At 41.4% G+C, this 13,368-nt stretch overlaps 2 protein-coding genes and 1 pseudogene across 3 annotated transcripts; 2 read left to right on the forward strand and 1 right to left on the reverse strand.

Moving 5' to 3' along the window:
- LOC8080815 lies at positions 1,496–5,122 on the reverse strand. The gene is made up of 5 exons (XM_002467799.2): positions 4,927–5,122; positions 3,346–4,747; positions 2,195–3,267; positions 2,036–2,110; positions 1,496–1,949 (listed from the first exon to the last, which is right to left on the reverse strand). Exons 1-2 carry the CDS (start codon positions 4,970–4,972, stop codon positions 3,762–3,764), a joined length of 1,032 nt encoding a protein of 343 aa, XP_002467844.2. The 5' UTR covers positions 4,973–5,122; the 3' UTR covers positions 1,496–1,949; positions 2,036–2,110; positions 2,195–3,267; positions 3,346–3,761.
- On the forward strand, positions 6,844–10,342 carry LOC8080816 (E3 ubiquitin-protein ligase SINAT3). Of its 2 annotated transcripts, none has more exons than XM_021460492.1 (4): positions 6,844–7,045; positions 7,938–8,164; positions 8,484–8,870; positions 9,672–10,342. In XM_021460492.1, the coding sequence occupies exons 2-4, from the start codon at positions 7,964–7,966 to the stop codon at positions 9,990–9,992; spliced, it is 909 nt and encodes a 302-aa protein (XP_021316167.1). In that variant the 5' UTR covers positions 6,844–7,045; positions 7,938–7,963; the 3' UTR covers positions 9,993–10,342. The 2 variants fall into 2 exon arrangements, with proteins under 2 accessions (XP_021316167.1, XP_002465257.1); XM_002465212.2 differs by having other exon boundaries at positions 6,845–7,045; positions 7,941–8,164.
- Positions 12,095–13,349, forward strand: LOC8082638 (annotated as a pseudogene).

The following is a 13,368-nucleotide window of genomic DNA, read 5'->3' on the forward strand; positions in this document are numbered from 1 at the left end:
CTAAACAAGGCCTAAGTTCAGCAATCTCCTTCAACGTTGAATCACGAATTGATCTTTGTGAGTCTCTTTTGTTCGACAGTTGCATCGGTTGTAGGCAATCAGTCTCTAATGCTACTTTGTGCACTCCTGGTTGGCTGGCAAAAACCATTGAGTGCCACGCCAGTCTCAGTGGGGGTTTCATCAGTATGTCATGCACATTTATTAGAGCGCCATGTCATCAAAACTGTACTTTTTGCATGAAACGAAGAGAAAAGAGAAGTAGTTTCACCATGGCTCCGCGGCGTTGTTTCCCACACGCGGTGAAATGCGATGAAATCCCCACTGAGGGCCAGATCGTTTCACCATCTTGCATGTGATCCAATCATTTTGCAGCAATTAAATGCTTTGCTTTGCCTTGGAAACAATAAAGTGAAATGCTTTATTGCTGGAGTTATTTCATAGATGGTTTTATTTTAATCTTGATGACGTGTTGGTATGTGAAACCGTACAATAATACTATTCATTGAGACTGGCCTAAGGGCACTCACAATGCAGACTCTATCATAGAGTCTAAAGTTATTTATTACCTCGAACAATGTGGACTTAGAGTCTAAATAAGACTTGGAGTCTTATTTTTTCTACCTCTTTCTTCAATAAATATGCTGCTACATCAACAAAACACCATAAATAATATGTAATTAATTATTTTGGACTCTATAATAGTCTTGCATTGCGACTACCCTAACAATACTAGTCACCGGCTCACTAATCGGGGGCAATCGTCTTGGCGTCGGCGACGTGTTTTAGACCGTTGACGATTGACGAGAAGGACAATAGGCAAGCTACAACACATATAAACAAGAGTAAAGTACAGTGGCGGTCCTTAAACTTGCGTGGGTGTGTCAAGCCGGTCCCTAAACTTGCAAAACGAGCGTTTAAGTGCCTAATCTCCGTTCAGGTGTCATTCCAGTCCAATCGGGCGCCAGCGCGTGGGGTGCTTATGCAATAACCCCCCTGTGCTTAAGTAAGAGCCATAGTCAGAGTTCCTCCATCGATGCCGTACAATTCCCCACCGCCGCCGCGTCCCTTGCCACTGAGCCCGCCTGCAGAGTCACTCCATCAGCGCACACGTCACCGTGCCCTCCGCCGGCACGCGCGTCACCGTGCCCTCCGCCGGCGCGCACGTCAGCGTGCTGTCCGCTGGCGTTGTCATTGCCGGAGACGCGGGCTGGCCTAGGTGGTGCAGCAGTGGCCCAAGCGGCCTCACCTCGTCTCCACGCTCCAGGTCATCTCCATGGTCGTACACGCTGGCCATGCTCTAGGTCATCTCCAAGCTCATCCATGCCGGCCTCACATGTTAGGCAAGAACAGATAAAGATACAACAGCTATCTTTGGAGATGAACAAATGAGCTCCAGTCTTTGTAATGACTACGGAAAATCAAGAGTAAATCAACTTAATGTAATTCTTACTGCTGTACTGAATGATTTCAGAGTTACAGGCTATGGCAATGCATATTGGGCTGAAATTGAGTTCATTAACTAGAATGACATGTTCTGATGCTCACAAGCATAAAGTTCTGATGTTAACTGGGCACTTATCTTACATAATTCAGACTTGCAAAAGATGAAAGCAACTGAGCACTTGCTTACATAATTTAGACCAGTCATATTTATACACAAAATAACCATTCCTAGGACAGTGAACTAATTAGGGAATGGCTTGCTAATTGACTCCAGCAGTTCCATCTTCTCCCTTATCTCTACCATCAATGTTCAACTTCTTGTTTGCTCCAGTTCTGACCCTCTTTGGTGCAGATGTGGACGCCTTCCTCTTCTTTGCCGCGGCTGCCTTCCCAGCCTTTGTGCAAGTGGTAAGTGCAGTAGGCCTTTGCACAGGTTGGTTTGTCATGATGAACTCATTATCTGGTAGTGGACCAAAAGCAGTAGAAACTCTTGATGTCTGAGTTTCCTGAAGCCAAAAATAATTGTTTTACATTAGATAAGTGGTTGCAACATGATTTTTTTTTGTTTACAAAAAAAGTTAAGGCCTTGTACCTGTGATAACATTTGATCCAGCAAGGTTATTGTGCTGGCATCTGTGTTTAGCACCTCTACTTCTTGGGTGAAGAACTGTATAAAACAACACATGAGCTATAAAAGATGTAGTTACTGATCAAAGTATTATAAGTCAATACATATGTTGTTTCAGTTGACCTGGTTTACTGGCTGGTCCAGCTGATCTTCTTCAGTCTGTTGAACCTCTGGAATTAGTGTAGTAGCTTCCTCAGCAGCCTCCTCAGCCTCTCTTTGTAACTGTGCTTGTGTATTTGCAACAAGTTTTTTAGATTCTAAAGATGTGAGACCCATTTTCTTGAGTTTGCAACCTCCACTGTTGTGGTTAGCCTCTGAGCAGTGGGAACAATGTATTGTCACTCCATGCTTGGAGAATTTTGGCCCATTTTTCCCTTGTACCTCGTGTGGTTGTTTCTTTCTAGTCTTAGGTGGCCTGCCTGACTTTTTTTCATACACTGGAGGTGACACAAGTGGACCATTGACATGCTCCCATTCACTTTTGTCCCTACATGGCCATATACTAAATCCATAAGCTTTCTTAAATGTTTCAACAGAATAGCATTCTGGGAGCACACTCTCTGGCTGGATCCTTTCATGCCTCAAACAAGCAATTGCATGGCAGCAAGGGATTCCAGTTAGCTGCCACCTTCTGCAGTCACAGGTCTTAGCAAATATGTCAACAATGTTAGTGTACTCTCTAATCTGTACTTGAAACACTCCATGACCAGCAGGCAAAGGATAGCATAAGTTGGCAAATTCAGCATTCCTAGTGACTTTGGCTCTAATCTTAGGACAGAAGTTTCCTACAAACCTTTCTGCTTCCTTTTGCTTGTTGTATGTCTTGTCATGAGTTGTGTTCTAATACTCTCAAACATGTTGAGTATAGGTAGCTCTCTTGCTTCTAAGTTATACTTATTGAATACCTCACAATTATTGTTAAGCAATATGTCACACTTAGGGAACTCTGAGAAATAAGCTCGTACCCATGTCTTCGGTTCCATCTTTTCCAACCATTTGTGACCATCTACACTCAAGGCTTTCATCCTTTCCATGTTTCTGTTGAACTGCTGAACAGAAGAGGACCTTGCACACGCCCATAGTTGGTTCTTTAGAACTTCACCTTTGAACTTTTCTTGAAAATTAGAGTGCAAGTGTCTGACACAAAACCTATGTTCTGAGTCAGGGAATACCTTTTTCACGGCTGGAATAAGTCCCTGCAGAGAAATAAGCATCAGTTAGTTAACAAAATACCACAGTAAAGACAAGAGAAATTTAAATGGCAGGTGGGTTACCTTCTGCTTATCTGTCATTATGGTCCAAGGGTATGTGTTATCTATCCCAAGCTCAGATTTTAATGTCTCCAAGAACCATTCCTAGGTCACAAATGATTCCACCTCGACCACAGCCATTGCTATTGGGAAAATGCAATCATTAGGGTCCATTCCAACAGCTGTCAACAGTTGGCCTCCATATTTTGTCTTGATATGACAACCATCAAGACAGATGAGGGGTCTACACCCAGCCAAAAAACCCCTTTTGCATGCATCTAAAGCCATGAAGCAAGTACTAAATAGGTTTCCTGCTAAGTTCAGATACATTGAGCTCCCAGGGTTGCTCCTCCTGGTCTCTTGTGCATAATCCCAAAGATATTCATACTGCTTGATCTCATCACCATGGATAACTTTCATGATCAGTCTTCTTGCTCTAGCTACCTTGCTCTAGATTTCACTCTGCTATCCCAAGATACATACATATTCCAAGGGCAACCATCAGCACAATGAGCCCTTATTCTTTTCTTATCATTCCTAGGAAGTTTGATTTCCACTCTATTCCTAAGAGAGTACTCTGTAATTGCTTCTCTCACAGACTGCACTGAAGGGAAGACAAGCCCAACAGAGAAAGCTGGGTTGTTCATGTCCTCTTCACTCCAAGAATTGAATCTCAATCTCCCTTCTCCTTCACCATCAGATTTAGGAAGATCCAGGTTTTCATCCTCTGTGTCTACATCATCATATATTGGTGTAGGTACACTAATCTCAATAGCCTTTAGCTGGCTGTCCTTGGCCTTCTTGTTTTTCCCTTTAACTTGTGGCAAATTTATTTCAACAGCATCCTCTAAAAGATCTTCATCCCCATCACTAATCTCATAGTCAGTATCACAAAAATCTTGTTGTTCATCCCCACCAGCATCATAAGATGCTTTGCTAGAGCCAACTTGGTCTACTCTGCCTTTCTTCAGATCAGTATAGAACACAGGTAACTTCTCTCTTGGGTTCTTGTCAACATACACAACTTTATGCGGACTCAGAACCTTTGGTAGCTCATTAGCAGGATTGCCAACTATGTCATCCCAGTCCTCATTGTTTATACTGTCTGATTCATCAGCATACACAACCAAATTTTTGACCTTGTGCACTACACTGATCATTGCAAGAGCATCACTATCTGATTTAATCAACCTGAGTCCTTCTGGAAAATTCATCCCTGGTAGCAACCAATGAAACTTGATGTTTGCCACACTCTGATAACCAAGTTCCTGTAGAAAATCCTTGAACCAGACTGCAGACCATATATCGGACTCGATCCAGTCAAACCAGTGAACTTTCTCATCAACATAAGATCGCAGATTACCAAACCCAACAAAGAAACCCCCATGATGCAACTCAATCGTGAATGAATCCCTATCTGCAGGACCTACATCAGTACAACGATGAATCAGACTAGTACAGTACGTACACAAATCCTTGGAAATCCTAACAAATCACACCAAATTGACAATCCACCAAACAAAATTGATTCTTTCGTCTACACGAATCAACAAAACGCAGAAGGGTATCCACAACTCTAGACATTGATTGCGAGGATGAACTCACCGTACTGCAGCGGTGCGTCTGCTTTCCCTCGCAATCGCGGCGGCATCCACCCACCGTCGATGACTCCGCCGCAACCGATTTTTTGGCCACCGCCCACCGTCGATGACTCCGCCGCAGCCGAATCGTCTTCGCCGCCGCCGCAGAAACGAACAGTCGGACGAGTAGCGGACGAGTCGCGAAGCTCTCGTGTGTAGGATGAGGCCCGCAGGGGGTTAATGCAAATCCATATTGCTTAAACAGATCACAGGGGGGTTATTGCATAAGCACCCCACGCGCTGGCGCCCGATTGGACTGGAATGACACCTGAACGGAGATTAGGCACTTAAACGCTCGTTTTGCAAGTTTAGGGACCGGCTTGACACACCCATGCAAGTTTAAGGACCGCCACTGTACTTTACTCTATAAACAAACAAGGATCACGATACAAAACAAGTCAAAGCCCTACCCTATACTCTACTCTCGGCTACTCTTCAAAGGGGTCAAATTGATTGATTGATTGGAAACCAAAGCCTTGTTTAGTTCACCTCAAAAACCAAAAAGTTTTCAAAATTCTCCATCACATCGAATTTTGCGGCACATGCATGAAGTATTAAATATAGACGAAAACAAAAACTAATTATACAGTTTAGGTGTAAATCGCGAAACGAATTTTTGATCCTAGTTAGTTTAGAATTGGATAATATTTGTCACAAATAAACGAAAGTGCTAGATCCTAGTTAGTTTAGAATTGGATAATATTTGTCACAAATAAACGAAAGTGCTACAATACCGAAATCCGAAATCTTTTCGCAACTAAACAAGGCCCAAAGTTGAAGCCCGTTGCGGAAGAATTGATTCAGCTGGTGGCCTGGTGGCAGCGAGGGCCGCGTCTATGTAACTGTTTGGGCGTGGTGAAACGTGCTTTTCAAGTTAAGAGTTCTATGTGTTTGCTTTTGAGTAATCTTGAAAGGAGTCGTTGTCGTTCAGCTGGCATCCCCAACATGAAACATCAGCCATGTTAAGCTTCCAATAAAATCAGGCAATATCTTTTATCTTAAAAAAAATTGATCGATTGCTTTGAGATTATTGTATTGCTCTTTTTTCTCTTGTGCACATGAGTAGTAGTAATAAACTTTTAACAATCGTAAATAAATATAATAAAGTTAATAGTAACCAAGTTTATAGAACACATTATCAATGGTTACCATATAAAAAGGTAAATTATAAAAGTATATTTCATTTAATAACACTCTAGATATTGTTTTTATAAGCTTAGTTAATTTTAGAATGATTTTGCTTAAAACAACTAAAAGTCCTTATATTTTAGTACCAGTGTTAAACTAGAATGGTGTTGTTTAAAATAACTAAAATTTCTCATCATATGTTTTAGTAAGAGAAGGATGAAGTACACCTACGAGAAACTCACTATATTTTTTTTATTTTATTTAAGAAAAGAAAGTGTTCAAGGATCATTTATTTTAGGAAAGTAATTAGTTTCCTTCATACGCAGTCCTTTTGTTTATGGCATTTGTTTTATACGCTTACATGTACTCCGTATACCTACAAGTCTACAACTCTACAAGGCTGCCTTCTTTAGTTTCAATCAAAATCTAAAAACTTTTTAAGGTTTTTCATCACATCGAATCTTGCGGCACATATATGAAACATTAAATATAAATAAAAAATAACTAATTATATAGTTTATCTGTAATTTTATGAGACGAATCTTCTAAGTGTAGTTAATTTATAATTATTTAATAATTGTCAAATACAAATAAAAGTGATATAGTGTCAAATTAAAAAAATCTAAACAAGGCGTTTTTTTGGAATGAATGGAAGGACGAGTCCCGAGGACCGGAGGAGGATCCAAACAAACGGCTCCCGGAACGAAAAAGCTTCACGACTTTCACGAGAAAAGAGCAAGAAAACAAAAACACGACCAGACCGGACCGCAGAGGGGGACAGCCGGGGTCAGTCATTCCCAGGGAGAGAGAGGAGGCATTTCATTCGAAATCTCTCGCCTCCCCCTCGGCTCCTCCACCTCACCTCGCCGCCAGCCGCCGGTGCCGCAGCCCGCACCGGGCAAGATCAGGGCGGCGGAGCCTGCCCATTTCGCACCCCGCTGATCCGCTCCGCCGAGGTACAGCCTGCTCCAAGTCTTTGCCGCTTCATTTTCCGTGGGGAGTTTTTCACGGTTTCTTTTCTTTTCCGAGTGAAAGATTGGGGTTTTCTTCGGGAGGGAGGGCGGGGAGAGGTTCTAGGAGTTGCCGAAGCGATTCTGCTCGCTCGATTCAAATGCGGGCGACCTGATGGTAGCGCTAGCGCCGGGGTTTAAGTTCGTGCTTTGTGGGTTGGTTGCCAGGATTTGAGCAGTTTTTGTTTTTTTGGGTTAGTTTCTCGATCTGATGCGATTTCGTGACGCGTTGATGCGCTTCTTTATTCCGTGATGCGTGGATGCGCTTCTTTCTTGGGTAAATCTCGTTGCCTTTGCTTGTTTAGCCCATGTAGGGTTCTTGACGTTTTGTTTAATTCGCTGAAGGCACGGAAACTTCAAGCGCAGAAACGAATGAAAAGTTCAGCACAGACTGACAACATATCCTCGCTATCAATGTGTATAGATTTTTCTCCTTGTGAAAGACATGCTAATGAAAGCTTGATATAAGCCTGCCTGAAAACTTTGAACAAGTCCATGATATAACTACCTGAAAACTTTGAATAAGTCATTGAGACTCGAGAGATATTTGTTGCGTAAGTAGGACGACCTGTCTGGTCAAGCACTTGAAAGCATCACCTGAGGCCCTAGTGACCATGTGCTCCATCTATTTCAAAATCGGAAAATAGTATCCATTCATATCACAACACTGTGCTGAAACTGTAAAATTGTGCTTATACGCAAGAGATGGTAAGGCAATGGTTTGTGTTAGCAGTATCGGTAGCAGGATGCACACGCTACTGCCTTTACTGAGTGTCTCTCTCCTGTCCCTTTATTAAATCACATGGTATAAATGAAGATATTCGTCCTTTTTTCATAGCAGGACTACAAAATTCCAAGATCCTGATGATGGCCACAACTGCTTATATTGATGATTCCTGTTCGGAGGTTATTGATCCCCCAAAGACTGAGGTACTGGATGTTGTTGAGCTCCCTGGTGACCATACTCAGCACCCACCAAAACCAAATGTGGTGGTGTCTAGCAGTGTGCGTGAACTTCTGGAATGTCCAGTCTGCTTGAGTGCCATGTATCCTCCTATTCATCAGGTGCACATTCACATGGATCCATCACATGTTTATATCTATTCTTGTATTAATAAATTTACCTGTTCAAATGTAGTCGATTGGATGACAATTATGGGTTACTGGTTTAAGAGTTCCCCTTTGAGTATCATGAACTGCTATCACCATTTTAGTCTGACCTTTAATCTATAGTGTTTAGAAACCTTAACTTTTACTCTTTTTTTCCTTGTTGATTAGCATGGTGCAAAATAGCAATATGTTCTGCTTTTATATCTTTTACATTTATATTCAACTATTAAAATCTTATTTCGTACGATAGTAATGCCATCTTTTGTCTATGCAGTGCTCTAATGGTCATACCTTGTGTTCTGGATGCAAACCAAGGGTTCATAATCGTTGTCCAACTTGTAGGCATGAACTGGGTAATATAAGGTGCCTTGCTCTCGAGAAGGTGGCTGCATCTCTTGAAGTTCCATGCAAGTACCAGAGCTTTGGGTGCTCAGGCATTTATCCTTACTACAGCAAGCTGAAGCATGAGTCACAGTGCCAATATAGGCCTTATAGTTGTCCATATGCTGGATCTGAATGCACAGTTGTTGGTGACATTCCATATTTGGTAAATCACTTGAAAGATGACCACAAAGTTGACATGCACAATGGCTGTACCTTCAACCATCGCTATGTAAAGCCAAACCCTCATGAAGTTGAGAATGCCACCTGGATGCTTACGGTACTGCACACTAACATCGACATGTTGCTTAAAAGTTTCTGTTGTTTTTTTACTGTGGTTTGTTTATGCGAAGATAGAAGTTCATGTCTTAGAAACTTTTGTATACTTGTCAAATATTGACGTAATGTGTGTTTATCAACTTCCATCTATTTGTAGCACATATACAATGAAGATGCTGACCATGGTACACGCTTGTTGGACCAAAAAAAAAGTGCTGATCATAATACACACTTAAAAATGAATTATAGGGAGAGACATCCACTCTTACATTTTAGTTGTTTTTTACAGTTTGCTTCTGCAAAGATAGAAGTTCATTTTTCTATCATGTCTCAGAAACTTTTGCATATTTGTCAAATATTGACATAGTGTGTGTTTATAGACTTCCACCTTTTTGTCGCACATATTCAATGAAAATGCTGACCACGGCACACACTGGTTGGACTGAATTAGGTGATGATCATGATACACACTTAAAACACGACTAGAGGGAGAGATGTCCACCCTCATTTTGAATAGGTAGAAGGTGAGAATAGAACCCTGGTTGACAACCCTCACTATCCAATTAATCTCGAGAGATTCTCACTTATTCAACTGGAAATATTTTTTTTCTTATACAAACATACTGCATATATGTATCCATCTTCATCCGTTTTCAATGAAAAGGTCATGCTGTTTTAAGGCGCAAGCGCATTACATTTCAGATTGCTTCTTGAGTTGCTACCTTTTCTCACTGTTTTAAGTGCAATGAAGAAACACTGCTATAAAAATTGCTTCATGATCTGCTACAATTATCTTGTGCAGGTTTTCAGCTGCTTTGGCCAGTACTTTTGTCTACACTTTGAAGCCTTTCAGTTGGGCATGTCACCTGTCTACATCGCCTTCCTGAGGTTCATGGGAGATGACGCAGAAGCAAAGAACTACAGCTACAGCCTGGAGGTAGGGGGCACTGGGCGCAAGATGATCTGGCAAGGGGTGCCCCGGAGCATCAGAGACAGCCACCGGAAGGTCCGGGATAGCTACGACGGGCTCATCATCCAGAGGAACATGGCCCTGTTCTTCTCGGGCGGTGACAGGAAGGAGCTCAAGCTGCGCGTCACTGGGAGAATCTGGAAGGAACAATAAGATGATGGTCAGCTAATACATCTCTTCTGCTCCACTGCTGCCAGAGCCTTTTTGCCATGCGTAGGAATCGACAACTCTGTGATTCATTCCTTTTTTCAGCTCTTCTGGCTTGCTATTGCCTCTTGAGTCTTGGCTCTTGCAAGGTGCTGGTGGATGTAGATCGTGTAGGGAGGTTGGTGGTTGCTACTGATGCAGAGTTCGTAGAGATTTCCTCTATTTTATTTGAACTGTCTCGGAGTCGCCATTGTGTGGTATAGGAGAATCTAGTGGCAACTCATAACTCAAGATTGAACTGGTTTATGCATGAGAAGTTAATGTATGGTGAAAATGCTACAAAGAATGCTTGTGGAGTTTGACGGCGGTGTCGCAGCACTCATCATTGTGGTGGTCTGGTAGATGTGGCCTCAGGACTCGCCGCTTTCGCTCGGAGTTTGTCGCCGCCACCGATCCGCATTCGCTCGGAGTGATGGTACGTGGGCAGAGGTGTGGCGGAGAGGCAGAGGGGCGCGGGCGACGGAGCATGAAATGTTGAGAGGTACGGGTGATTCTAGAATGAAATGAGATCTGTCAAAACCTACTATTTGGAGACTGCAATATTCCGATGAGAATACGATTCTAACACCCCCCTAACTTCTAGTGGGAGAATGGGGTAGAAGATCCAGTTAGGATCTAAGTATTTAGATGTCATTATCATCTTTCTTAGCAGATTTAAACAGGGCTTCGCTTTTCAGCTTCCAATAAGTACCTCTACGGGCATACTCCCTTCGTAGAGGATTTAGAAGTCGTTCCCTTCGTAGAGAATTTAGAAGTCGTTTAGACAGCAACACGGTCTTCAAAACATAACTTTGACCTCTTATTTTTGTAAAAAATATTTAGAAAAATGATATATGTATATATTTATAAAAATATTTTTCAAGACAAATCCATTCATATTATTTTCACATTTGCAAACTCATCAATTTAAAAGTTATTAATGATTTATATTCCCAATGTTTGACTCAAATCTTGTCCAAAACGACTTCTAAATTCTATGTGGAGAGAGTATTTGGATACCATGAGCTAATTACTGGCTAGCTATTTTTTTTCTCAAATTAGCTCTAGTGTATTTAAATAGGAGAGCTATTTTTTCAGCTAAATTTTTAACTAGTTAACCAACTAGCTAGTTAAGCACAATTAATTTAGGCTAAAATTAGCCTAATTAGTAACTAGGTGATGAAGCACCATTAGAACAGCTCGTGGACTTCATTTTCAGTGCTCAATCAGGAGTATCCTCTGGAGGACTAGGAAATGGTGATGCTACAAATCAGGCAAAGACTGAATTACTGTATGGTGTGATGGAAAATACAAATCAGGCAAATACTGAATTACTGTATGCTGTGATAGAAAAAAAAAATTACTTAGCTTGCTTTCGATGGGCTTTACCGAGGAAGAGGTATCATCAGCTATTGACCAGAGAGCAACTGTTCAGGAGGTGGCTGACTCAATTTTGGCAAGGCGTAGCATTGAGCAGAAAGATTGAATCTGACTTTTTAGGCGAGGCAGAGACTGATTATTCTTCATACAAGCCCTCATACTATGCTGTAAGCTATTATGACGATGACAACAACAATACATGGGTTAAAAGGGCTAAGCATATATTTATAGATGACACAGGGGCCTCCAGTAGTCAACCTAGCAAGCCATGGACTATGGGTCACTGTGCAGGGACAAGTCATATGCCTAAGGTAGAACTTGAGGTAAGCACATCAGGCCACCGTGCAAATATACAAGGTGACGTTGCTAAACCCCCATTTTTCTTGTATGGAAATGTGGTAGAGATCCCAAAAGACACATGACATCAACTCAAACAGGTCTTATACAATGTGGAGCCTGAGTTTGGGAACAATCAGTCCTTCTGCACTCTAAGGCCTTGTTTAGTTCAAACAAAAAACTAAAAACTTTTCAAGATTCCCCGTCACATTAAATCTTACGACACATGCATGAAGCACTAAATATAGATGAAAACAAAAACTAATTGCATAGTTTGTCTGTAAATCACGAGATTAATCTTTTAAGCCTAATTAGTCCATAATTAAATAATATTTGTCGAATAAAAACAAAAATGCTACAGTAACAAAATCCGAAATCTTTTCAGAACTAAACAAGGCCTAACTCGAAAGAAAGGTTACATTCACAGTCTTCCAGTGGAGAAAACACATGTCGTGGTTCCAAAGTCTTCAACGACTATTGAAGAATCACTTCCACTCACCAGACGGTGGTGGCCCTGATGGGATACAAGGAAACATATCAATGTTGTTACTACAGAGGTTGCAGGGATTGGGCAGACATGTGAAAGATTGGGGAGTATGGTTAGAGAGTTGAGTGCTTTCACAAGCAAGACAAATGCAGATTATACACTAACGTAGGATTTCAAACCTTATTTGGTTGGCCGGGACAAGTTAGGCCCTTTGGAACCTCGTCAAGTGGAAAGGATACTAGGCTATCCACATAACCACACAAATCTGTTTGAATTAAACCAACCTGATAGATTCACTGCCATGAAATATGCATTTCAGACTGATACATTGTCATATTTTTTTATCAGTCCTGAAAGGCATGTATCCAGATGGAATAAGAGTGCTATCCATCTATAGTGGCACTAGAGGTGCAGAACACTGAATAAGAGTGCTATCCATTTATAGTGGCACTGGAGGTGCAGAAGTAACACTTCATCTGCTAGGCATTCCTTTGAAATGTGTAATACATGTTGAGGAATCTGAGGTGAATAGGAAAATTCTACGAAGGTGGTTGTTGAAAACTGAACAAACTAGAGTGCTAAGGCAGCACGTGGGAATCTGGAAGCTCAAAACACATGTGATTGAAGACTTTGAAAGGATTTGGTGGTTTTGATTTGATTATCAGTGGGAATTATACACCTCGCAAAGGTGCTACTACAGTACAATGGGCATGGATTCCAACCATTTCTATGAGTATACCCGTGTTGCTAAAAGAGTAAGGACTGCAGTTGGACTCAGTTGATGAGTCCATCTTTGATGAGGATCGCACATCTTCATAAAACTAGCCTGTAGGAGGATGTAGAATCATCTGATCTGTAAATGTAGGATGCTACAAGTAAACTTTGACAAGAGGATGGTAGAAGTAAACAAGTCTTGGGACTTGATTATTGCAAGGAATTGACTTGTCCAAAAAAAAAAACAAATCACAACACTAGGGTCCTCCAAGACAAGCGTAGTATTTGAAGACTCTGTGGTTGATGAACTACAAGATCATCATTCATTCATCATGTGTAGAAGATAATGTGTTCCAACTAAGCTCTGAGTAAGAAAAATGCAAAATCATATGCACATTATTTACATGAAAAAAAAGGTGCACACAT

The sequence above is a fragment of the Sorghum bicolor genome, chromosome 1, assembly GCF_000003195.3.
Source record: "Sorghum bicolor cultivar BTx623 chromosome 1, Sorghum_bicolor_NCBIv3, whole genome shotgun sequence".
NCBI lineage: Eukaryota > Viridiplantae > Streptophyta > Magnoliopsida > Poales > Poaceae > Sorghum > Sorghum bicolor.

Bases quoted from the DNA above. Each gene is read 5' to 3' on its own strand.
- LOC8080815 (XM_002467799.2), bottom strand. From the start codon at position 4,972: ATGCCGCCGCGATTGCGAGGGAAAGCAGACGCACCGCTGCAGTACG. The intron at 4,748-4,926 runs GTGAGTTCATCC...GTACTGATGTAG, and splicing joins AGACGCACCGCTGCAGTACG to GTCCTGCAGATAGGGATTCA.
- LOC8080816 (XM_021460492.1), top strand. From the start codon at position 7,964: ATGATGGCCACAACTGCTTATATTGATGATTCCTGTTCGGAGGTTATT. The intron at 8,165-8,483 runs GTGCACATTCAC...TTGTCTATGCAG, and splicing joins TGTATCCTCCTATTCATCAG to TGCTCTAATGGTCATACCTT. The intron at 8,871-9,671 runs GTACTGCACACT...TATCTTGTGCAG, and splicing joins ATGCCACCTGGATGCTTACG to GTTTTCAGCTGCTTTGGCCA.